The 26,636-nt window shown below is 46.1% G+C and overlaps 1 protein-coding gene across 2 annotated transcripts in view; it reads left to right on the top strand.

The window, feature by feature from the left end:
* col5a1 (procollagen, type V, alpha 1) overlaps positions 1-22,534 on the top strand; it is a 295,086-nt gene extending 272,552 nt beyond the window's left edge. The window contains exons 59-67 of one of the 2 annotated variants that reach the window (XM_072240466.1): positions 1,384-1,491; positions 2,081-2,134; positions 4,158-4,193; positions 6,024-6,077; positions 8,294-8,552; positions 10,064-10,176; positions 13,817-13,885; positions 19,848-20,081; positions 21,565-22,534. In XM_072240466.1, coding sequence (XP_072096567.1) covers positions 1,384-1,491; positions 2,081-2,134; positions 4,158-4,193; positions 6,024-6,077; positions 8,294-8,552; positions 10,064-10,176; positions 13,817-13,885; positions 19,848-20,081; positions 21,565-21,711 — 1,074 coding nt within the window. In that variant the 3' untranslated portion in view covers positions 21,712-22,534. Of the gene's footprint in view, positions 1-1,383; positions 1,492-2,080; positions 2,135-4,157; positions 4,194-6,023; positions 6,078-8,293; positions 8,553-10,063; positions 10,177-13,695; positions 13,765-13,816; positions 13,886-19,847; positions 20,082-21,564 lie in introns of both variants that reach the window. The other variant, XM_072240467.1, reaches the window with a different exon arrangement.
* Positions 22,535-26,636: the final 4,102 nt, after the last annotated feature.

The following is a 26,636-nucleotide window of genomic DNA, read 5'->3' as shown; positions in this document are numbered from 1 at the left end:
TTATAGGTCCGACCCCTTCTCCTAGATGTGTGCTTTGCACAATAGATCCTATCAATTCACCATCCTATGTCCTCTTTTTTTTACATGTGACTTCTTCACTGTGTTCCAGCCTCTAGGCCCTACCTCCTCACCCCAGTGTGTCTACTCTGTTGGGCCCTTCACGTGGTGTGTCCTATAGTGTATGAATTACTCTTCTCCTTTGTTTTTCTTCATGCCATCTTTCACACTGTTTTCTCAATAAATAACGTACAACCGTTGCGCTTCATGTTAGAAATGCTACAAGGTTCAATAAGGAAGCTGAGCATGGGAATGAGTTCAATGATTAATTCGGCAACTCAGGCTACCTTATTCAAAGGACCAAGGAAATAGTTTTGTCCTTGTTGGAAAACCAAACATCCAGGAAGAAGGGGATTGATGCAAGTTAAGTATTAAGAAGATTGGTCCAATTCCAGTATCACTCAGAAATTAACAATCCTCTCCATAACTTCCATAAAGAAGTGAAAATTTTCCAACTTTGGCAAACGTAAAACGTGTTCATCGGAGCTGCCTGAATAGCTCACATCGGGATCCATGTCAATTCCCGGATTTCCCCAGTACAGTGTTAAAGAGCCATTAAAATAATACCATTGCTTCAGGGAAGATTTAGCTAATCTCCAAATAATGAACTAAGTTTCCTTCTGTTCCATCAGTTTGTTGCAATTGATTTTCGAGTCATTGCGCCCATCTCCTGTTTTTTAAGAAAGCTTTATGTGTGTGGAAGTCCTCACTGCCAGTTTAAGCCCCATCCCGGGTGTCCCCTAAGCATTAACAACTGCGTTATGGATCCTGGCTTAGCCTCCCTCCAGAAACATGGCTGCCAGTTGATTTTTTTCAATGTTCTGGTCTCTTTGACCACAATGTACAAATTGGACTGCACTTTTAGCATGGAGGTAGTATCACAAAATTCTTCAAAGGAGCGTTATCTGGCCAAGAATATAAGGAACTGGTGAGAAAGCCAATTTTAAGGTGGGTAAAGGAAAGAGAGAGGCAGAGGTAGTGACATTTGAGAAAGAGATGGAGAGTGGAATTGCAAGGTTTAGTGACTCTGCAGCTGAAAGTAAGGCAATCGGTCGCAGGCTTAAAAGTAAGAATATGGAAGAGACTAATCAGAAGGAGTGGAGGAGATTATGAAATAATGGAGTAAATTGAAAGTCTGGATGAAAATTTATAAATCAACACCCTTGTGCACCAACCTCCACTGAAGATGGGCAAGCACAGAGTGGCAAGAAAATCCTTCCTAACAAAGTGACTGTCCTCAGGTCTTGGAGACTGTAAATGTAGCAGCTTCAAAGCAGGGCTGTTTGTCGGTGTGAGTATGCAGTGACTGTATGGTTTCTGTTCCAGGGTCACCCAGGTTTGATCGGATTGATTGGGCCTCCGGGAGAACAGGGGGAGAAAGGTGACAGGGGTCTGCCAGGCCCTCAGGGATCCGTAGGTCCAAAAGGAGATTCGGTAAGTGCTGAGCTATCTCGAGTTTTCTGACCACGGCTACCCTGATCAAGGAAATCTCTCACTGGAGGCTTCAAGCGAATGGATTTGAGTGCATCCAGCCAGTGAACATCAACATCTCACCATGGATCCAGTCACCAATGGTGGGAGCATTACTTTGTCTGATTTGGTTTTGGGATGTGCAAATTACTGGCATTTACCACCCGCCTCCAGTCATTCCCTGAGTAATCAGTGGCAGATTGGAGACAAAACTCCCATGCTGCTGTTCTTGTGATATTTTTTTACGACTCAAGCAGATGAGATGGTTGATAAACAGGGTAGGTGTTGCGATTAAAGGAAAATTTAGCCCCAGACCATCTAAAAATAACAAGAGCATGAATAAACCAATTGCATTTTTACAGCATACGGATAATTTTATTATATTTGTAGATTTTTTTTAACTGAATGCTAATGTTCAAATTCCCCACAGGGGTGTTGGACTTGATTCTCTGGGCTGTCAGTCCAGTCCTCTAGATTGTTCAAGTAATGTCATCACCACTGGTTTATTCTACCCTGTGGTAATTTACAAATGACGGTTATAAATCTCTTTCAGGGTGTCCAAGGACAATCCGGCCCTATCGGTCCTCCGGGTCCCCCTGGATTAACTGTAAGTATCAAAGGAATCTGACAGGACTACCAGCAAATTACTCAGAATTTTGATCAAAGTATTTGCTAAATGTGACATATCTCTGCTCACCAGCTGAATGATTAATTTCCCTCAATACCAAGCTTTACTGCAGGCTTGGAAACGTTAGCTGTTTTAAGAATAAAAAATAAAAATTAGTATGTTGGGGGAGATGTTATCTGGAAAGTTAACATTAGGAGCCATCTTACAAGCTCCTTGGTGTGCATCTTTGAAGAACTATGCCCTGGTTCCTGATAAGAGGGTCAAGTTGAACTCTTTACCAATGTCCACCAGTGCCCTACAGCAACTCAAGTCCAAGAGGTGTCAGATTCTTAGCATCATTGTCTGTTTCACCACAGCCTTCCCATTAGGATGTGGAAGCGAGTTGTATCCCATTCTTGGCACTCTCTGTAGTGACGACCTGCAGGTAGTAGAGACTCGACTTGCAACTGACGAGATTCTCCAGAGACCATCACGACCCAACCATGACCATCAAAGGGAGTGATTGAAAGCAGAGATGAGGAGGGACCAAAACTGTGTGAAGAATCATGGAAGGTTACAGAGAGAGGGAGGAAGAGGGAGAGAAAGAGGGACACAAAAAGAAGGGGGAAGGGGGAAGAGAGAGAGGTGAGGCAGGATAGCAAGGCCACTAAAGGATTTGGAATAACAGATATTAATTTAAAAAGTGAGGTTTTGCTTGCTGAGAGCTCAAAGACAGTAGGAACAAAAGGCACGAGAGAACAGGACTTGGTGCTCAGTAGGTTGGGGGTTTTGGATGCATTCTGGTTTAGAGAGGATCTAGAATATGGTGTGGCTGACTCAAGTGCCCTGGGAAAAAGTCAAATGTAGAAGTAGCAAAGTGTGGACGAGGGTTTGAGAGACAGAAAGGATGGAGCAAGGGAAGAGTTGGCCAGTGTAACAGTGGTGAAGAGTCTTGGAAGTGTGTTTAAAGTTCATCTTAGAGTCAAGTACATCACAGTATTACGCAGTTGTGTTCAGCCTCAGACAGCTGCCGAGGAGCTGGATAGAATCGGGGCTGGGAAACAAAACTTGTAGCAGGGATAAGAGAATTTCCAAGATTTAGTTGGCAATTTCTGCTTTTTTTGTTCAGGTGAAGATTGTGAAGGAGGGCAATAGGTCATTTACCTCCACAAGAACAGCGGTTGATTAAGTTCGAGTTTCAGATCAGAATCAGAATCAGATTTTTAATATGGCCAGCATATGTCATGAAATTTGTTGTCTTTGTGGCACCAGTGCATTGCAGTACATAATAGTAGAGAAAAGAACTGTGAGTTACAGTGTGTGTGTATATATATGTATGTGTGTGTGTATATATATATATATATATATCAAATAGTTAAATAAGCAGTGCAAAAATAAAAAAAAAAGTGAGATAGTGATCATGGGTTCAATGTCCATTCAGAAATCTGATGGCAGAGGGGATGAAGCTGTTCCTGAATCATTCATTGTCTGCCTTCAGACTCCTGTACCTCCTTGCTGCTGGAGGCAATGAGAAGAGGGCATGCCTTGGGTGCTGGGTGATTCAGGGAATTAAATTCTTATTCGGCACATTGAACTCAGCCTCTCACGAGTCTTTACACAGTGTTCCTGCAACACAAGAGAGGGAAAGAGCTGCACTCAATGTTTTGCACAAATTACAGTGAAGTTAATGAGGGACAAGTGTCCAGTTGCAACAAAGCTTCATTGAAGGATGTCGCCCAATGACTGGTGCATAGTAGCCTATCATATGAACAGAATAAACCCAATTTGTTCTTTCTATTAAAATTACAACCTGGTTGAATTATTAATAAAGAAAATGCCCTACCCTTTACTACAATAACTTCATATCCAATGGAAGCAAATTTCCACTACAGCTGATGGGTTGTGTGAAATTATCTAATAGTCTGTTTCTCCGAGTCACAATTTGTTGAATTTAGTTCCTGACATTACACTCTGTTAGAAAGCCAATGACCAATGAAAATTAAGGCTTGCTTTCTTTTAACAGGGTCCTCCTGGTCCTAAAGGGTCGAAAGGCTCGACTGTAAGTACAGTTCTAGTCAGAATTTGTAGAGTTGATGAGTTTACTATTCCTCTGTTGCTTGTTAACCAGAAATTAGCTTTAACTCAGAGGAAACTTCATCGTCTAAAGTGTGTTGAGAAAGTGGGCCTTGCTCCCACAAGAAGTGCTTGACACAAATTTTACAGATGCACTTGAGCAAGCTATACAAGTATATGAGGGAGAAGAGAATAAAAGTTCACCCTCACAGCGTTGGCCAAAAATGTCTTTGTATCATTGCTAGCAGTTTTAGTGGTATCCACATTCCCTGTCATATGCAAGAAGTCCGTGCTCATATCTCTTCCAAACAATCCTTCCCTCTCAACTTCATGTAATCACAGAAGACCTCCAGCCTTGGTCTACTGATTGAGTCTGAAATCCCATCCTCATTTGAAATGGTTTATGGAACTAGTTTCAAGAACCTCTTCACTTGGGGCATTCTGGATGCTGCTGACTCACTGATGGGATCCTGAGACCTGTAAAAACAAAAACAAAGAAGGCATTCGGCCCTTCGTAGCTGTACTGGCTCACTGAAGGAGCAGTCCTGCTGAATGAGCCCTGTAAGGGAGGGCAAGGAATGGAGAATCGTAGCATGACATTTTGCCGTCATATTTTTCAGGTAAGGAGCTAAAGGGTAACTTGTTGGTGGTACCAAATTCCACACTGTTACTTCGTAAGAGATGTTTGTAAACTTAAATAGCGCAAAGTGGAGTTTCTTTTGAGTACTGAATCTTTGCACAATAATGCCAATGCTTCCTTCAAATTCATCCCCATGTGGACTACAAGGGTACAAGGGGAGGGAGACAGATTAGAGTTCCTTAAATCAGGAGAGGAATGTGGAGCAGTCTGTCACCACATTGAGTATAGTGTAGACAGACTGAGATAGATGTGACTTGAGAGTGAGTTCACAGGGGATATTTGTTGCAGATGAAAACCTCAGCCCTCACTCGTGCTCGCTGGGTAATCGTGGGACTGGGCCCAGAATTTCCACCCGAACAGCAGTCCACTCTGCTTTATAATTCTCATTGAACCCCCTGTACTCATTAACCCTTCCACATTCTTGCCCTGATCTAATATCTAATCTCCACCCAGCACATACTTTCAAATCACTGGCATCTGTGGCCACAGATAAAAACTCTTCCAGCTGAAGGTGAAATGTTCCGGAGGTAGAAGATTGTGCAGGAGATTCTAGGCTCAGTGGGAAGGCAGGAAGGAAACTGCTCACTGCCTTAATCTGCCCTTTTCACGCTCATTGTCCAAAACCACTTCATTGCAGAGACGTTCTCTCTGAGGTGTGGCGCAGACAAGAGTAGCGGCAACCAGTACCCAACAGGAGTGACGCCATCGTGCAGATTCACCGGAGCATTAGAACAGCCCAAGGGCTCAATCATGAGGACAGATTACAGACAAGATATAAACTATAGAGTGTGCAAGAGCAAAGGATGGCAAAATAGTGTATAATTTACTTTTAATTTATGCTTTTCTTGTGAATGCTGCTAATCAGATGCTACCTGCCTGTGATGTTGCTGCAAGTAAGTTTTTCATTGCACCTGCGCATACATCTACAATACCTGTGTATTTGCCATGGAACTCGACTTTGACTTTTAAGATGAATAAGGATTTTGTACAGTGTATCATGAAGTTCTGGAACTGAGCAAACCTATGACCACAGATGAGTGCACGGGAGCTGGCTGTTTGCGAGATGACTTGCTTAATTCTACACCTATGTTTTCTCCCTCGCCCTGAAATACCGTTCAGCTCAAAATTAGCTGCCACCATAAATGCAAATAATGGGTCCTATTTAATTCTCTACAGGGTCTCACTGGTCCCAAAGGTGAAACAGGAATGCCAGGACCCCCCGGTCCTCCTGTAAGTAGGCAATTTATTCTCTGGAATTTATAAAATCCTGATAACTTTGTTGGGTGAATTGCCCTGTCCACTGCAAAAGACAGGATCTGCCAGTGGCCACCTATTTCAATTCAGCTTCCCATTGCCATGCTAACATGTCTGTCCAAGGCACCCTCTACTGCTATGATGGTGCCAAACTCAGGTTGGAGGAGCAACACCTCTTGTCCCATCTGGGTAGCCTCCAACCTGATGGCACGAATGTCGATATCTCCAACTTCCTGTAACTTTTCCTCCCTCTCCCTTCTCTCATTATCCATTCCTCATTCTACTTGCTCCTTCTCTGTCCTCACCTCCGCCTGGTTCCCTTTCTCTTTCCCTTTCTTTCATAGTCCACTATCCTCTTCTATCAGATTCCTTCTTTTCAGCCCTTTACCTAGCTCCTTAATTTCATCCACCTCCCCCCCCCCACCTTCCCCCACACCTGGTCTCACCTGTCATCTGCCAGCTTGTACTCTTTCGCCTCCCCCACCTTCCTATTCTGGTTTCTGCCCCCTTCCCTTCCAGTCCTGATGAAGGTCTCAGCCCAAAACGTTCACTGTTTATCCCCCTCCATAGATGCTGTCTAACTGCTAAGGTTCTCCGGCATATTGTGTGTGTGTTGCTTGGGATCGTGCCCTTGTTGTTCAATGTGGATTAGAGAGCACTGTTCATATCAAATGAATAATTTATAGCACCTATACATTCAGTTTAAAATTTCTGTTTTGCATAATGTGAATTAAAAAGGTTCTTTTCTACATGCTGTACGAGGGCAGCATTCCCTGGAGGACATTTTCCTACACTGGAAAGGCAATAAGTTCTGGACAAGGCGAAGTGGGTCTTCCATCCTGTTGATCTTCCAGCAGCAGTCGATGTTTGTCTCGTGTGTGCCTGGATCGCAGCACCTTCACTTACCCGTTTGCTCAGGATGGCAGACACAAGTCCATGAGGATAGGTTACCGCAGTGGGTTACAGCCCCTCCCTGTACATTGTGAGCTAGAGCAGCCTCACTGCACATTGATAGTTGCAGAGACACCTCAGCGCAGTGAGTCACGGTGCCCACGATGACTGCGACTGCCCAGCTCCAGAAATTACAGTGTCCTCTGGTGCACTGGAAGTTACAGTACTGCCTCCTACAGTCTTAACGTTCGGAGCCCCTGGATCAGGCAGTTACAGTGGTCCGTCTGCACTGTTTCTGATTCAGTTTAAATCACATCATCCCCACGACAGACTGAGATGCAGAGACCCCTCTGAGTAACACTGTCCCCCTGTGTGCCTGGGCTTGTTCTCTAAACTGATTAGTAGTGCCTTCTCAGTGCACACTACCTCTGTACACAGTGAGTTAACTCTCTCTCTCACTCTCTCTCTCTCTCTCCCTCCCTCCCTCCCTCCCTCCCTCCCTCCCCAGAACGAGGGACATTGGCAATACAGTGTGAGGACCTGTACTGTGTAAAGCTCCTCTGCACACTGTGTGTTGGGAGCTTTCTGGTGTTTTCCGTGACGCAGTCGCGTAGTGGTTTGAATAACACTTTACAGCCCCAGCTGTAAGATCAGGGTTCAATTCCTGCCGCTGTCTCTAAGAGTTTTTACGTTCTCCCCATGACAGCATGGATTTCCTCCAGGTGCTCTGGTTTCCTCCCATATGGGTTAGGGTTAGGGAGTTGTGGGAAAGCTGTGTTTGCGCTGGAAGCTTAGCGACACCTGTGGGCTGCCCAGTCACTGAAGCAAAGCAATGCATTTCACTGTATGTTTCGATGTTTCTATGTATATGTGACAAATAAAGCTAATCTTTAATTTGTGTCCCAGTGACCCCCATGTAGGGAGGTGAACCTCTTCCTCTACACGATACAGGTCACCCTATCCCTCTGTACAGTGAGGTCTATTCCCCTCCCTCTGTCCAGTCACTGTTTGCCCCTTTTCTACAGTATAGACCACCTTGCCCTTCCTGTACAACCTGGGTCACTCCCCTGCCACTTTGCAATGAGGGTCACTCCCTCTATACACTGTGGGTCAGTTATAACGTTCTTCGTTATAACACCCACTTGGTGCTTCCTCCGATGTGAACCTCAGCTTCTCATCTGTAATAACTAACAATTTCTGCAAATGTTCTCAAGTTTCCAAATGTAGCTCGTGACTCACTCACATTCCAGACCAACTCCCATTCTGTTTGCTAAACATAAACCATTGTGTTTCATCTGAAGGGTCCCGTCGGCGAAATCATTCAGTCCCTCCCGTTCCATTCTCCGAAGAGAGCCAGGCGTTCCATTGACGCAAGCCAACTCTTAGAAGAGGGAAGTCCAGAGAATTACCTGGATTACGCTGATGGCATGGAAGAGATCTTTGGCTCCCTGAATTCGCTGAAACTGGAGATAGAACAGATGAAACACCCCATGGGCACTCAGACCAATCCAGCACGGACCTGCAAGGATTTATACCTCTGCCACCCCGACTTCCCCGACGGTAGGTGCGAGTGTGGGAAACCAAGCCGTCCGCTTTAAGCTGGAAGGAATCTGCAATGAGAATAGTTTGCCTTGATGGCGACTCCCTAATACCTGTAGAAACAAAGCTTATGAGGGGACCAATTTGAGGTGTTTAAAAAGTACAACAGGGTCAGGGTCAGTAGAGATAACTCATTCCCCAAGAAAAAGGAGTCCTTGATTTTTAACAACTTTACGGTTAGAGCCAGGTATTTCATGGGTGATGTTAGGAGGCAGTTTTTGAAAGAGTCATAGGAATCTAGAGCCGTCCTCTTCAAAAATCTATTGGAGCCCAGCATCAAATGGAAACTTTAACTGAGGATAATTAATCATTTTCACGTACAAATGTTACGGGTGGATGGAGTTGAGATAGATATGAACCTTGATCCATTGTTAAGGCTGAAACGACTTGAGGAGTGGAATGAGCAACTCCACATCCAGTGTCCTGATGATGCATAGTATCATATAATATATCAGTTCCCATGGGAATGATGGTCCATCCCGAGATGCCACCAACAAGTTATACGTCTAGCTCATTAAGTACAGGTGTTGGTGACCTCTGTAAGATTGCACCCATCCATTGTTAAACAGGGCTAATGGATTTACTGGTATGAGAATGTCAGCCTGACCCAGCCACTGGATTGTGTAAGAGCAGATTAGATATTGGCAGGGAGGGTGGAAAGTGTAGTTGTGTCACAGGTCCACAGCTGAACCTCTCATTCGGATTACGTCTGAATAAGTGAGTTAGAACAGGAGGAGTGACCTTGGGAAGGATTATTCACTGTCAGCACCAAGGGAAGGCAACAATACGGTTATGCTGGCATTCTGTTAGCTAAGGAAAGCTTGATGAAGGATCACACACAGGTAGAGACATGAGAAGATCTGACAGAATGTATGATCGGGTGACAGCAACATCGGAGTTCATATCACCTAGTCCTAAGAAGAGGGGAAAATCAAGGGAACTGAGGGGTCCCTTGGTAGGAAAATTATTAAAGGTGTTGAGAAGGACACCAGAAAGTGCCAGAGTGCGTAGGGCAGTGACTAACGGAGTAGGCATTGTGGCCTTGGAGCCCTCAGGAAGCTCCAACCAGAGTGTTGTCAACAATGGGCAGCTTGCGCTGGGAAGAATGCTGAAAGGCCTAAGAAAAGTCCTCAGGCTGATTTCAAGCAGCCAGTAGGCATAGGGAGTCACCAATTCACTGATCACAATGGGGTTCAAAAGGTCATTGGATTCTTAGAGCAGGTTTAATAGTCTGTTAGACAGTATGGTTTGACTTGTCATTAAAAATGTGAACTTCAACACATTTTACAGAGTGAGGTTCAGCAGAACATTAGTCAGAGTGAGTTCAAAGAGCATTAAATGGCAACAAAGAAAAAGGGGCTAGCCATTGCTGAAGATACGAGGCAGGTGGCCCTCATACCTTCCTTTGTCATTGCACTGGTTCCAGAGTGGTTTTTACCAACCTGCACATTTCATTCTTGTCCTCCTGGCAGGTGAATATTGGATTGATCCAAACCAAGGCTGCTCCAGGGACTCATTCAAGGTCTTCTGTAATTTCACATCCGGAGGTGAAACGTGCATCTTCCCAGACAAGAAATCAGAAGGAGTAAGTCTTTGTCAAATCTCTTGCCAACTTACAAAGGACATGACTGTGACAATATTTAATCCATAATGATGCACCATTAAAAGAATTAAAGCCAAGTGATACATAGGATAGATTTTGATTATTACTTGAACATGTCACTACTGGGCCTGTTCTTTCATGTGTATCAGGATTGCCTGAATTTTCAGTCCTGTCAGGGTCAGTGGAAACAAATTTCAGGCAGTTTCTTGATGATTATATAATCTATAAAGCAATATTTACTTTTGGATGGTCCATTCGAATATTGAGCCCAGGAAATTTTCCGAGTTAAGAATTTCTCCAGGGAACACAATATGGACAAGAAGGTCCATTGATCATCTGCCATTCAATAAAAGCCTCAGGAATGTTCCCCATGCAGACCTGTTTAGTAACACAGTTAATCTCAAAACAATATCCTCATTCGAAGAACAACACCACTGACACACAGGAATACTCCAGGCACAGAACACCTAATATCACAGAAAGAGAATATATCGCCAGAAAAATAGCGCAGAACAACACCTGTGCTGAATGTTCAATATCCACAATCAAAACAACACACACAAAATGCTAAAGGAGCTCAGCAGGTCAGGCAACATCTGTGAAAATAAATAAACAGTCGATGACTCACAATTATAGGACAACATTTACCCTGAAACCATCACACTGAAGGGGATGGGTATATTTCTTTTGCCAACATACAGGGGGCTATAAGACAAAGGAGCTGAATTAGGCCCATTAAGCCTGCTCCACCATTCCAACATGGCTGATCCCTGATCCCACTCAACCCCATACACCTGCCTTCTTGCCATATCCTTTGATGCCCTGACTGATCGGAAACGATCAACTTCCGCTTTAAATATACCCACAGAATTGGCCTCCTCCGCAGTCTGTGGCAGCGCATTCCACAGATTTGCAACTCCCTGGCTAAAAAAAATCCTCCTTACCTCTGTTCTAAAAGGCCGCCCCTCAGTTTTGATATATTCTGTTACTGTACTCAATCAGTGTTGCAATGTCATTATAATTGTTGCCCTGTTGCTGCAGATAGTACTTTTTGACTGTAGCCGAGCTTTTTTGACGTATTATTTTGGCCCTGTAGTTGCTCTCCTGTGATTTTGTCCATTCTCCATTCACAGTGGGTAGCACACTTGAAATGCCGGGAGATCTCAGCAGGTCTGAGGAAGGGCCTCAGCCCAAAACATCAACTGTGTATTTCCCTCTATAGATGCTGATTGACCTGCTGAGCTCCCCTAGATTTTGTGAGTGTTGCTCAAGATTTCCAGCGTCTGCAGAATCCCTTCTTTCTGGTTGGTGTTATTTCTGTGACTAAGAGTGTTGCTTGGTGAATGATCTTGTGCAGATTATTCTACATCTACAGATCTATAGATTAATACCTGCAGTCATGCAACTACAGAGCATAACCTTTGAGAAATTTGACAACAGCTACAGTACGTTCACCAATTGACATTTACGGAATAAAATAATTTCCATAGTTACATAGCAACCATAACATTCAAAAACATCTACTGTCACTGGACACTGCACACTTCCAACAGGCACAGTAACATTTATAGTCAAAGAACAAAGCCCACAGACAGAAAACCGAACAACATCTTTGATCAGAGAGTCAAAGCCACAGTCACCAGGCGGTAATTACAGACAGAATGGTATGTCGCTCTGTTGAAAAAGGACTGTTACAGTCAGGAACAATGCGGTGTAAAAGCAATCCCGGTTTATCGGTAATAAAAGAATACCCCACACAACCTTGGAATGGCACCTGCAGACAAGGAGCACATTCCCCCTTCATGGTACCATGGATGCCGCCTGTTTTCCAGAATTTTCTGTTTTGGGGTTCATCTGGCGTCTGAGGCTATGTTCATCACTTAGATAAATTGATAAGAATACGTGCTCATCCACACATCAGACTGTGGAGTCTGACTATGCACAAAGTTCTGTGTTGCCTGGACCTGAATATGACTGAGCGTAGTCCCGTAAATAGCAGCACCACAGGCCCATTTAAATCCAGTAACCTTCATCGTGAGCCTCTCACAAGAGCCCCCTTGTAAATGGGGAGGAACTGGGGGAGGTGCGTGTGTCCAAAGAGTCCTTAACCTCCCCCAAGACAGAGAAAGGGCAACCCTACACGGGGAAGCTCACCAAGTGTTGCCGAGGGAAGAGAAATGAGAGAAGGTGTCAAGAATGTTTAACACTCCATCACTGAGAACCTGGTTGAGCCAGGAAAACTGTAAACATTCATTTGGGGTGAAATAGGTTTTGACTGGCAGCTCCACCATGAATGGACCAAATCTTTCTCCCTTATTTTAAACAAAAGTTTGATCGTTAACAAATCACTATACAGTAATCAAGGCATCATAACTATTTACAGTGTCAAGTTAAATACTATTATTATTATTATTTACAATGCATTTGAGCCCCTGATGGCCCACCATTTCCCAGAAATCCTCCTTCGAGTCATTCGAGACCACGTGCACCATCTCCATGGATGTAATCCCGGAAAAGGGGCAGGCAATCAGTTCGGGCAGAGCTGTCGGTTGCCCACCCCGAAATCTTCCCCCTTCTGCACCCCAACATCTACTGGTGCACGGTGCTGACAGGGCCAGTCTTGGTCAGGCACCCTCAGTTGGGGCAAAGGTGGGACAATCAAGCAGGAAAATGGGGATCGTGATCACTCTCCACATATCCCGACCGGAAGTGCTGCGTGGGTATCGGCTGAGGAGGGCTCAGCTGGCGAGCCATCTGATGGGTGTGTGCAGTTTCTGCCTGCCACTGGATGGGTTTCTCCCACGTCCCAAAGACGTGCATTTTAATTGGCTGCTGTAAATTGCCCCTGGGGTGGAGGTGAGTGGTACAATGTGGAGGGAGCTGATGGGACTGAGGGAAAACAAAACGAGATTGATCAAAATAGTAGTAGATAATTCACATGTACTTGATGGACTGAAGTGCCTGTTTCCATCGTGTCACTCTACAAAGACCTCCCTCCCTTACTGACTCAGGTTGGGCCTGGAGCTGACATGTAGTACAGGATCCCCAGACTCCACGGGGAGCCGTTGAAAGAACTCAGTCTCCATAAATCTGATCCAAAAACAGGGGTTGCTGAAAATCCTCAGTCAGTCTCAGAATCCGTGCCTGCTGCCTGACCTATTCCTTGTGTCCAGATCTGTCTGCCTTCCCTCCCAGCGACTGCTGGGGTCACAAAGCCCTGTGACAGTGGATGCCCGCAGAACCTGTTCCCAGTAGGGGTCAGTGCCGAGGGGACCCATTCCTCAGTGATCATCGGGGCGCGTGGAACGAGTTCCCTCGTGGCAGGCAGTGGTTGTGAGGTCTGTACTTTGGGTAGAAACAAAAGGGTCGGCGCCCAAGCTGTGCCATTGTTTAAGATCTCTGGCACACATATCTGGTTCACCAAGATTCCTCAGGCTGTTAGCTTTCACATTAACTTATTTTCCTTTCCTTTTCTTCCTTTGCCATCTCATCTCACATCAGGCAAGAGTCACTTCTTGGCCCAAGGAAATACCAGGCTCCTGGTTCAGTGAATTCAAGCGTGGTAAACTGGTAAGCGGGCATTACTTGCTTTCTACCCTGTAACCAGTCTCATATTTTACAGAGCAAAATGGCTCGCTGGCCGAAAGAGCAGCCGGGTGCATGGTATAGTCAGTACAAGCGAGGTGCCCTGGTAAGTGGTTAGTCTGCACTGTGCTCCCCTCTCTCCTGGCTGGCTCAGGCTGGACCTTTCCTATCTGACTGTTAGGCACTGTCACACTGGCTTTACACACCTCAGTCACTCCTACTGAGTTACTCAGACAAGCACAGGTTGGTCACTTCTACCCGAACGCGGCACAAACAAAACCCAGTTTCTGTGTATATTCCACTGAGGGTCAGTGTGTGTGTGTGGGATCTGTCCCCCAGTGAGGGTCAGTGTGTGTGTGTGGGATCTGTCCCTCAGTGAAGGTCAGTGTGTGTGGGACCCATCTCCCAGTGAGGGTCAGTGTGTGTGTGGGACCCGTCCCCCAGTGAGGGTCAGTGTGCGTGTGGGACCCATCCCCCAGTGAGGGTCAGTGTGTGGGGGACCCGTCCCCCCAGTGAGGGTCAGTGTGTGTGGGACCCGTCCCCCAGTGAGGGTCAGTGTGTGTGGGACCCGTCCCCCAGTGAGGGTCAGTGTGTGGGGGACCCGTCCCCAGTGAGGGTCAGTGTGTGGGGGACCCGTCCCCAGTGAGGGTCAGTGTGTGTGGGACCCGTCCCCCAGTGAGGGTCAGTGTGTGTGGGACCCGTCCCCCAGTGAGGGTCAGTGTGTGGGGGACCCGTCCCCAGTGAGGGTCAGTGTGTGGGGGACCCGTCCCCAGTGAGGGTCAGTGTGTGTGGGACCCGTCCCCCAGTGAGGGTCAGTGTGTGTGGATCCCATATCCCAGTGAGGGTCAGTGTGTGTGGGACCCGTCCCCCAGTGAGGGTCAGTGTGTGGGGGACCGATCCCCCCAGTGAGGGTCAGTGTGTGGGGGACCCGTCCCCCAGTGAGGGTCAGTGTGTGTGGGACCCGTCCCCCAGTGAGGGTCAGTGTGTGTGGATCCCGTCTCCCAGTGAGGGTCAGTGTGCGTGTGGGACCCGTCCCCCAGTGAGGGTCAGTGTGTGTGGATCCCGTCTCCCAGTGAGGGTCAGTGTGCGTGTGGGACCCGTCCCCCAGTGAGGGTCAGTGTGTGTGGGACCCGTCCCCAGTGAGAGTCAGTGTATGTGGATCCCGTCTCCCAGTGAGGGTCAGTGTGTGTGGGACCCGTCCCCCAGTGAGGGTCAGTGTGTGTAGATCCCATATCCCAGTGAGGGTCAGTGTGTGTGGGACCCGTCCCAGTGAGGGTCAGTGTGTGTGTGGGACCCGTCCCCCAGTGAGGGTCAGTGTGTGTGTGGGACCCGTCCCCCAGTGAGGGTCAGTGTGTGTGGGACCCGTCCCCAGTGAGAGTCAGTGTGTGTGGATCCCGTCTCCCAGTGAGGGTCAGTGTGTGTGGGACCCGTCCCCAGTGAGGGTCAGTGTGTGTGGGACCCGTCCCCCAGTGAGGGTCAGTGTGTGTGGGACCCGTCCCCAGTGAGGGTCAGTGTGTGTGGGACCCGTCTCCCAGTGAGGGCCAGTGTGTGTGGGGCCCGTCCCCCAGTGAGGGTCAGTGTGTGTGGGACCCATCCCCCAGTGAGGGTCAGTGTGTGTGGATCCCATATCCCAGTGAGGGTCAGTGTGTGTGGGACCCGTCCCCCAGTGAGGGTCAGTGTGTGTGGGACCCGTCCGCAGTGAGGGTCAGTAGATGTTGGAGCTATATACTAGTGAGGGTCAGTTGATGTATGACCTGTCCCACAATGAATGTCTGTATTTTGAAAACCTCTACCCCAATAAGTGTGATAGAGTTGAAAGCTTAATCCTTTCCAATGCCTTTGTACATTGACTGAGATGCCTTTAATGTCTGTTTGTCAATGGCCCTGAAAGGGGATGAAGTTTGATCACCATTTTGCACACAGTCTGAGCAGCTCCTTGTCAGCAGCCCTGATCATCCTCTGCTCTTCCCCCAGTCTCTTCCTCTCTCTTCCCTGACCTTACTGTGCGATGAAGGAATGTCTACCTTTCTGCAGATTCCTCTTTGTCCCCCACCTTATCTCTGAGCTTTGGCAGTGAGTCTCAGAAACGTCAGTCATAGACCTGCTGCTTTGCCCATTGTAGTGCGGGCTATGGACAGCTGTCAGTACATTGGCCAGGGGGTGGTGAGGCAGGTGTGGAAGACCTCCAGGGCCATTCCCACTGCTTGCGAGAGTACACTCGCACCTCCTTTGAGTTGTGAGGCGGAGCGAGAACTCCAAGCAGTTCCCCTTTGAGTTAGCGAAGGACCCGTTTCACCGAGAAATGAAGTTGCTTTTCCACGTGGTGTCAACTGTCAAGATTACAAAGGGACGCTGAAGCATACAGAGGACCTTGCTCTGACTATTTTCCCTATTAGACTGGCTGGCCTCAAACATCACAACCAAGCTGTCTTAATTAGATTCAATATCTCTTATTGATGCCCAGTGACACCCTGAGAACTTGTGAATGGTGTTCAGTTCGAGGCATTCCATTTTTGAGAGGAATCCGAGATCTTGGATACCTATGGTGGAGATTTAGTTATGTAGCTTCAGTTATAAGGAGGCACCAGAGAAGAAGAGATATTGCCCTCAGGACAGAGAAGGCTGTGAAGATTTAACACAACCAAATGGAGCTTTAGTACATTAAAGAGAAACTCTGGCCACAAGCCAGAGGGCAAAGGTTGAAGGTAGAGGAACCTGTGACAAATGGGAACTTTTAGCTCAGCTGACTGTAAACACCTGGAGGACATGTTATCTGAAAGGGCAATGTATGTGGCCTTGGAAGTAACTTCTCAAAGGATTTGAAAATACTTGGAAAAGGGAAGTGTGTGGCCGAGGATTGGGATTACTTGGAGAGGCCCCTCAAAGGCCCAGCATTGCCACATTACTCCTCAGTGGTAACAGGGGGCACCATCCAACCAGAAAGTACAATGAAATATTGATGAGAGATGTAAGAAAGGCCTTGACCAGGGCCTTTAAAATGGCCAAAAGGTTTGATGGAGTCGAGGCGAAGATGTTTCCTCATATGTATGAGACGAAACCAGTCATTTTGACTCGTACATAAGATCTCTTCCCATATAAATCCAGGGAGGAATTCAGGAGGATATTCTTCAGCCAGTGAGTGATGAGAATGTGGAAGTTGCTACCACAGGGCATAGCTGAGATGAGGAATGTAAATGAGTTTGCTGAATGTAAAGACATGAGGAAGAGAGGAGTGGAGTGATTGTAGAGGAGGTGAGGGGGCAGGAAGTGGGGAGGACAGTCATGTGACCATACGCAGCAAACCTTACAGATGGAGCTGTTCCTAAGCTGAGTGATTTCTATAAGATCAACTCCCAAAGTAGCAGGTTTAAAAAGCAAAATTAGTTCTTAAAAGTTATAACAACTAGAAACTGAAATGTGAAGCAACTTCCAGAATCAGGTTTATTATCATTGACATTTGTACCGACAGTGCAAGACATAAAACTGACTTGCAATAAGAAATAAAATAAATAATGCAAAAGAGAAATAGTGAGGTTGTTTACGTGGGCTCGTGGACCATTCAGAAATCTGACGGCAGGGGAGAAGAAGCTCTTCCTGAAACAGTGAGCGTGCACATTCACGCTGCTGTACCTTCTCCCTGATGGCCCTTACTGATGGAATAGAAAGTTGAGCTCAGTTTATCCTCCCTATTTCTGCCAATGACATAGGTCAAGAATCGAGGTCATTGGGAGCCCAGTTGTTTCAGTCCCTTCAAGCAAAAGCCTCCAGGGTAACTTCTGCTCTAAGCAAAGACAAAAGAGGGGTAGGGTAACGGGGTCTGGTCCAGATGCCTGCCACATCCTCTCATGCTTGCCGCACTAGCATCCACTCCCCTTCCCACACTTCCTGCATGTATCTTCTTCCCCATGTTCAGTCATACCCCTCTCACAAGTGCTGGAAGGAATCTGGAAACAGCCAAGGATCCTGGATTTGTGGTTGGTAAACGAGTTTTTGTTTAAACTTGGCTTTTTTTCCTGACACTCACAGTCTGACGGCATGAAGGACTCTGCGCCTCTACTCTTCAACCAGACCCATGACCCAGCATGGAATCCCACCTACAGACAGGCTACTGTGTGTGTGTGGGGGGGGGATAACAATGGGTTTCTGGAGTGTCTAAGGGGGGTGGGGAATACTGAACACAGAAAGTGTGCAAAAGGGAGAGAGATGAGAGCAAGGCAGGTGAGCTTGGAGATCAGAGGGAAGCAGTGGTCAGGCCGCATTTGGATTATTGTGAGCAATTTTGGGCCCCTTATCTAAGAAAGATTGTGCCGGAATTAGAGAGGGTTCAGAGGAGATTCACAAGGATGATCCAGGAATGAAAGGGGTGATATATGTATAGTTCTTGATGGCCCTGGGCCTATACTCACTGGAGTTCAGAAGAATGAGAGGGAGGGCTCACATTGAAATCTGTCAAATAATGAAAGGCCTAGATAGAGCAGAGAGGATGTTTCCTATAGTGGCTGAGTCTAGGGCCAGAGGGCACAGGCTCAGAATAAAGGAGATCCCTTTATAACAGACTTGAGGAGGAATTTCTTTAGCCAGAGGGTGGTGAATCTGTGGAATTCATTGTCAGAGATGGCTGTGGGGGCCAGGTCATTGGGTATATTTAAATCAGAGGTTGATAGGTTCTTGATTAGTCAGGGCATCAAAGGTTATGGGGAGAAGGCAGGAGAATGGGGTTGAGAGGAATAATAAATCGGCCATGATGGAATGGCAGAGCAGACCTGATGGGCTGAATGGCCCAATTCAGCTTCTGGGAACCAAGATGAATATTAGATGGGGGAGAGGGGATGGGATCTGGGAAAGGGTGAAGATGCATGGCATTCACGTCCTGGTGGAAGGTCACACTGAGACAACAATAGCCAAGATATTATATCTGAAGAGATTAAGAAAGCCACATCGTTGAAGACAAGTGGTTCTAACGGCCACTAAAATCCGATGCAGCTAATAATAACAACCAGAAGGCACTGGTTTAAAGACATCAGCTAAAGATCAAAGTAGCTGTAAATTTGTTTTACAAAGCAATCAGAATGCATTCTTTGAAACTGTGGTGGAAACCAGTTTCATAATGTTCAAAAGGATAACTAGATAAACACATGGGGGTTTGGGGACAGGGCAACAAGCAGGGCAAAGGGGATTGCTGTTTCAGAGGACAGGCCTCGGAAGCTTACGTTATGCTTTGTAGCTCCAAAACATACAATTAATTGAAAAGAAAACAAAGGAGTCTGAAAAACGAGTCTAAATTCGTTTTGCTTTCAGCGTGGCTCGCACATGTCACGTATGCATATAACCTATAATGCATTATGTAAACAACAAAGAATGCTTAATCAAACAACATATTTACCATATTACTCAAGTATTACTGAAATATTAAATACACAAGCTATGAAACAAGACGGGTTAAGGGCAGATTTATTAAGCCTTTTGTGATATCCCATATTTAAGCTATTATTTATAAGGGTCCCAAAACTATTAACTTATTTGTGGCAGTATGATAGCGTAGTGATTACCAGTGACCCCGGTTCAATTCCCACTGCTGCCTGTAAGGAGTTTGTACGTTCTCCCCGTAACGAAGTGGGTTTCTCCAGGTGCTCCCCTTTCCTCCCACAGTCCAAAGACATACTAGTTGGTAGGTTAATTGGTCATTGTAATTTGTCCTGTGATTAGGCTAGGGTAAATCAGGGGTTGCTAGGCAACATGGCTCGAAGGACTGGAAGGGCCTATTCCGTGCTGTATCTCAATAAGTAAATAAACTCCCTCCCCCTTTTGATGTGAGCACAAAGGAAGGAAGGAAGGAGGGGGTTTTGTTCACCAGAAGCAAAGCATTCACTCTGTCAGGACATGGCAAAGGGCAGAAAGAGGGGCGGGTTTGCCTCCTTTAACTATCTAGCAGATGGCCGGCTGCAGCCAATTTCCAGCCGGGGTTCTCAGAGGGTCACTTCATTCTTGTCCGACTGTGTGAGTGGAAGGCACAGTGTGCGGTTTGGTGCCATCTCCCAGTTGTCTTGTTCTCTCTTTCCCGCAATCAGCTTTCCTATGCAGACGCAGAAGGCAATCCCATCGGAGTGGTGCAGATGACCTTCCTCCGGCTGCTGAGTGCCTCCGCCCATCAGAACCTCACCTACAACTGCCACCAGACGGTGGCCTGGTACGACTCGACCACAGACAGCTATGACAAGGCCATTCGCTTCCTGGGCTCAAATGACGAGGAGATGTCGTATGACAACAACCCTTATATCATTGCCATCATGGACAGATGTGCAGTAAGTGCCTCCTCACCATCTACCTATGATCAGGCAAAAAGGTTTTTCTAACTCAGTGAACACACTGACTCTAGATTAATATTCACTGGATGTGAAGCTATGGAGCATTCAGTTGGCACCAGTAAGAGCCACCCTTGCACCTTGGATATGCAAAGCAATCAACTGTGGTCCTTGTACCCAGCCTATTCCATTACCCAGACTTATCCTCAAGCCACCTTATCACTGAATCCACCTCACCATTCCTGCATTCAGCGTCTACCCAGTCAGAGCACTTGCCCACTCGATCTCTGCACCCACACAATTGGTATCCATCCCATCTTGGCACCTAGTGTTGGCCACATGGCCAAGTGGTTAAGGTGTTCGTCTAGTGATCTGAAGGTCACTAGTTCAAGCCTCAGCTATGGCAGCATGTTTGTGTCCTTGAGCAAGGCACTTAACCACACATTGCTCTAGTGTCTGTGCGAGGAGAGGCGCCCCACACAGACTTCCAATCTGCGCCTTGTAAGGCATGAAAATGCCCAACGCAGGCCTCTCATGGTCTGAGTCGACGTTCGCTCCCTGGCACCTACACTAATCCTGCACCCATTCTAGCCAGGGACTCTCTGCATCCCTGTATCCATTCTAACCAGGAACCTCTCCACCTCTATACACACTCTAGTCCGGGACATTCTCTAACCCTGCACCCCTTCCCCCCGCCCCTCCCCCCACACATACTAACACTCTCATTCCCTCTCATTTGCAAAGAGTTGTCCTCTTTCCCACATTAACCCCAGCTCCCATTGCCGGCCCTGGGCCCTGTTCCTGGTAACGCAAGGTTGAGTCCTTGGAGTGAACTCTGGTGGGCAGTATCACTGAAGCCAGAGTGGACTGAAGCAGCTCTGTACGAGAGCAAATCATCGACTGCCCATTTCCCTCCATAGACGCTGCCTGACCCACTAAGTCCCTCCAGCGTCCTTTGTGGTGCTGCAGATTCCAGCATCTGCGGTCTCTTTGTGTCTCCCTGGAGGAAAAGGTGGTTGCTTCCTGGGATTAAAGCAGCGTAGATCTACCATTTTTTACCCTAGTCAGGACAGCCCTGGGTCGAAACACCAGCTGCTTCCAAAACCAACATCTCACACTGACCAGCTCACTCAGAAGGAATAGTTAGAATTGCTTAGCTGAGTGAGAAAGTTAATTCTTTTGCTGAAGCGGGTGGGGGGGGGGGAGAGTTAATGCTTTTGCTGCTACTTGTGCGGAGGAGGGGGCAATTTGGGGTTCTAACTTTTCTCTGTCATCATTCTTTGGGTTTTTTTCTGTTTCGTGGATGTCTGCGAAGAGCAAGAATTTCAGTTTGTATACTGTGTACGTTCTCTGATATTAAATTGAACTGTTGAATTTTATTTAAGGAGCAGGTTTTGGCTCAATCAAATGTCAGGATTTGTTTGTAACTCTCCCAGGTCGCTTCCTAACCCGCCCCTTTTCTGCTTGTCCTTGCCCTCTGCAGGAGAAGAAGGGTTATCAGAAGACGATATTAGAAATCAACACCCCCAAAGTGGAGCAGCTCCCGTTCATCGATATCATGTTCAACGACTTTGGAGAGTCAGGCCAGAAATTCGGCTTTGAAATTGGACCTGTCTGTTTCGTGGGATAAAAGAAACCAAATCAAAACTTTACTGATTTTTTAAAAAATGTCTAAACACACATACACACACAAACACAAACACATACAGAGGAAGAATGGAAGTCTGCAAAGTGAACAACACTGTAACCTCAATGTGCAGATTTTAAGATGTATGATCTCAGAGACTGCAGGGCATGGAGTCACTGTCCAACTCTAAGGTGCTTCTAAGGAAAAGGAAGTCTTCATCTCGCAATGAACCTCTTGGCCATCGTCCCCTCCCCTGCCACCACTAACCAGCCCGGCGAAAAATCTGATGGACCCCAAACTGTCGATTCGCAGCCGCAAATTGCACGGAGTTTTCTCCAGATCACCTTGCCGGTCAGCCTCGGAAAGGCAGAGTCGGGGCTGGTGCTTCGGGGGGCAGCTGACTCAGTGACCGCCCCCACCTCTTAACAACCGCCTCTGCCTTCGTGACACTGACCAAACAATCTCTGTACTTCCTGCAGTTTTTTTTTCTCTTACTTCAAATTCATAGCCTTTTTTTAAAGAAAGAAAATCTCATCAAATAAATGTCTTGAATTGAACCCTTCCTCGGAAATGGTGCTGACATTTTATTATTTCTTTTTAAAAACAAAAACAAATTTTTGTACGTTTGTAAGTAAATATTTTATTGTATAATATTTTTTATTTTCCTTGCAGCTTCAGGCTTCGAAATCAATGCATGTGACTTGACTCTGTTAAACTGTACAAGGTTAACTTTTAATTTTTACCTAATGTGCAAATATATATAAATATATAAATATATAAAATGTGTTACATAGGATTAATAAACCGGCTACGCTGCAATACCAAAGCACACGGCTCCATAACACGTACTTTGGTGATACATAAACGCAGCCCGCTAGCTGCTTTTGTTTCCCGACAGTGGACGAACCACACCTCTTGAGCTTTCGTGTTTAACTCCGTTTCACAAAACCACATTGGTGCTAAGTATTGGGGGGGGGGGGTTAGAGGGGGAGTTCAGGTGTGCTTAAGAGCCTTTTCAAAACCTGTCCTTTGCATCACTCAGCTTCATCTCACCACCGAGGACTAAGCGGGAGTCTTATCCCTCAATGAGGGAACTGAAGGATTGGCGCTATTCACAGCCTCCGCGTGTGGTACTATATTGTCCAGCTAATGCCGACCATCTTCTTTATAAGGCATGGCAGATCTTCTGGAACAACGTCCCAAGGACTTAGGGTCCCTATTTTTTCTGCTGCATTTTGCTAGCACAACTTATAGACATTATGCATGTTGTTACATAAGATATTTCAGAGAAATTCTCCTTCAGTGTGACTGGGCCTCACCCCAAGCCTCCCTTGTAAATTGTGCTTTATTTCTAGTTATCAATCTAAAGGTTAATAGGCATCCAGAACCTGCTGTGGTAATTTAAGGACCGGTTGGAAACATAGCGCTAGTCTTTTACTGTAATCTTTTAATTGCTTAAATTAGTGAAATCCAATTTTGAAGTTGCTTTAGAAATAATCCAGCGCGATATTTTAAGTATTTTTTAAGTTGTAATATTTTTTAAAAAGTGAAGCCTTTTGCCCTCATCCTTGCCTGACTCTTTTACAAGTTTCATTAGCCTTGGGATCTACGAGTCTATTTTATCCTGCATATTTTATCCATTTCCACTCTCCTCATCCACTGTTGAATGGCATGCCCTTCCCTCACACCCGTCGGACCAGTACAAGTGACCGCCAACACTCTCAACTTATCTTTCTCCCCATCCACAAAGACCTGTGCACTTTCTCCCCATAATTATATCCATTTGTCTATCTCCCTCTCTCACTTTCTCATTTGCTTTCCATCTCTCTCTCTTTCACTTGCTCTCTCCCTCTCTCTATCTCTCTCTCTCTCTCTCTCTTTCTCTCTCTATCTCTATCTCTATCTCTCACCACCCATCCACCCATTCCCTGGACCTCCCGCTCTCTCTCCCCACCCATTCCCTAGTCGCCTCTCTCCCTCTCCACCCATTCCCTGGATCTCTCTCTCTCTCTGACTCTTGGCCTGTTTTCAGCAGTTGCCCAAGCCTGCACTGCTTTGGCATTAAACAGAACTTTTGTAATTTTGTTTTTCTTAAGAAACATAAGACTTGAACATGAAGTATTGTTAATGACAAGTTGTTGAAAGATTTTTTGATACTTTTCGTTGGCCCTGATTTTTTTAAGGCAATCATGTGAAAACCTGTAAATGATTTTGAGATCCCAATAAACCTGTTCATGAAACTAAGAATCCTGTCCTATCCATTCGCAGCACCGGAAGTTACCCAGATCTGTTGTTAGGGAGAGTGTGTGAACTTAGTCAAGTTTCAGCTGGTCAGAAGAGAACCAATGTGGATGTCCAAAGGGTAAGTCATGTCTAGTGGACACGGTTGTGAGGAAGAAAAACAATTATTCATGTGAGCAACCGAAAAAAGCATTTGACAAGTCTCCCTAAAAGACTATTAACCGAAATAAGAGGGATGGATTGAATGTCAGCCTTCTGGCTGGAATTGGTTTGGAGTGGAGTCAGGATGCAAGGGAAAGGTAAAATGAGTCTAATGGTGTGACTTACCAACAATCTCAGGGATTGATCTTCTGGCAATGTTACGGATAACAGTATTGTTTTGTAATTTTTCTGAACACGAATAGGAGACAAAGAGCTATGGATTGGAGTAAAAAGTTATTGGTCAGGAAGTGGAAAGGAGATTCACCAGCGTGAGATATTAGGTAACAGATTACACTTCTATCCCCTTGAATATAGAAGATTAAGGGATGTTCTTAACTAAGTGTTTAAGGTGATTAAAATATTTGGTTGGAGACGGTGATGTATTGATCATAGCCTCTGACTTATCTTTATCATACTGAATTACTCAGTGTCCAGTGGAACCCTAACTCTTCACTGGCAATGGTGAAACAAAATGTGGAGCCACTTCCGAGTGTGCTGAGCAAGCATAAGAAAGGTAAAATATATGCAACTCACGAAAATGTCGCCTTATGTCTCTTAGCGTTATGAGCGCAAACTTCTGCTCTTTCATTTTGAAAAGTACTTCCTCTGCTTAACCAATCAGAGTGTCAGCCTCTGAGTTCCTTTGTGTGATCTCCTGTCAATTTTTTAAACTTGTGGGGTTTCTGTGACCTCCTGGCTCTCTGACCATGCACCCTTCCAGTTTGGCTTGTTTATCTGGTCCACAAGTTGGCTTGTTATCTGAATCGGGCTTGACACCATTCCGTTCCGGTCCACGCTGATATCCTGGGTTCATCGGGGGTTGTGTTCATGTGATTCACACCCCTCTCCAAGCACTGCTTCGGAAACAGACATTTAATACATCACGAACAGGAGAAAATCTGCAGCCTGGAAGTCCAAAGCACCGCACACAAAATGCTGGCGGAACTCAGCAGGTCAGGCAGCGTCTTCCTCCCCACCACCTGGTAACTTGTTTGCACGGCAACTGGAACAACACCCTCCGCCACCACCACTGAGGTAAATTGATTCATTCTGCCTTTCCTCCATAGGCTGGCTGTAGGCCACATGTAGGACTTATGTAAAACGTGAAATTACATTCTTGTTTATCTTCAACACATACTATTGTTACCCGGTGAAGTTAATTAAATACATTGTCTGTCTCCTCTTCCTCAATATAGATGGTGTCTCAGAGACGGAATGACCTCTGCTGGGTTCTGCGATCATCCCAGTGTTTCTTCCACTCATGTCAAACAATGCCAAGTTTAGTTTGTTTGGCAGCAGAATACTCCAAGAGGGCACCTTGTGAATGGTTGGCTGTGTCCTTCATGTTGCACCAAATCCTCTGAGCCTAGTTCTGAACTTCTGTGTCAGCGCGCTATTGCTTAGACAGTTCCATCTGAGAGCTGACATACTGCGTCAACTGGAGACGGTTGGATAGTTCCCTTCCTAATTCACCAAGTAGTTGGAGAATTGTACATTTGCATTCTCGAGTCTTTCTAGCTTCTGTTGTGGAGCTGTATAGAGTTCAGGTTCAATATCAATGGAAGCAAATTCTTGTGAACTTCTTCAGTTGTCGGGTGTCCCATAGAATTCCAGCTCCTGCTATATATTAGGAAATAGTTCAGACGTTTTGCATTCATCCAGGTCCCAGTAATAGCATTGTGGTAATATCCACACTGAACTGAAGGATATCAGTTCTGTGCGCCACAGTTCCCGAGGAGATATTGGATTGTGTAGTGGGAAAGAAAGTTCAGAAGAAGCGCGTGGGGTCAGTTGAGACATCTTGTGCATCACAGTTCCCATGGAGATGCTGGATTGTGCATAATTAGGCTCTTGGCAAGGGCCAATAAAAAGAAGTTAGGTTTAAGTGGAGTGGCCATTGTGGGATTGGGCCACTGTTGGAGTGGGGAGTTCAGGCTTTGGCTCATAGAGAATTTAGTGAGGAGAGGTGGAGGCTGTAGATAGATTTTTCATTTAACTTTTATTTCTTTCTTTCATATTGGCCAGGTAAAGCAGTGGGGATGCCAGGCAGGATAATGGAATGCTCCTCTTGCAGGATGTGGGAAGGCAGGGAGACCTCCAATGTCCCTGATGACTACACCTGCAAGAAGCGCATCCAACTGCAGCCTCTTTCAGACTGTGTTAAGGAATTAGAGCTGGACCTGGATGAACTTCAGATCATTCAGGAGACTGAGAGTTTGATCGACAGGTCCTGAAGAGAGAATTTAGGGAGGTAGGTAGAAGACTGAAAAGCAGGACCTTCGGGGTAGTAGTCTTTGGATTGCTGGCTGTGCCACACGCCACTGAGGATAAGAATAGGATGATTTGGCGGATGAGTGGGTAGCTGAGGAATTGGTGCAGGGGGCAGGAGTTCAGATTTCTTGATCACTGGGGTCTCTTCTGCGGAAGGTATAACCTGTACAAAAAAAGATGGGTTAGACTTGAACACAAGGGAGACCAATATCCTG

The sequence above is a fragment of the Mobula birostris genome, chromosome 22 (genome assembly GCF_030028105.1).
Source record: "Mobula birostris isolate sMobBir1 chromosome 22, sMobBir1.hap1, whole genome shotgun sequence".
Classification (NCBI taxonomy): Eukaryota; Metazoa; Chordata; class Chondrichthyes; order Myliobatiformes; family Myliobatidae; genus Mobula; species Mobula birostris.
This window is presented reverse-complemented; position numbering and strand designations above follow the sequence as displayed.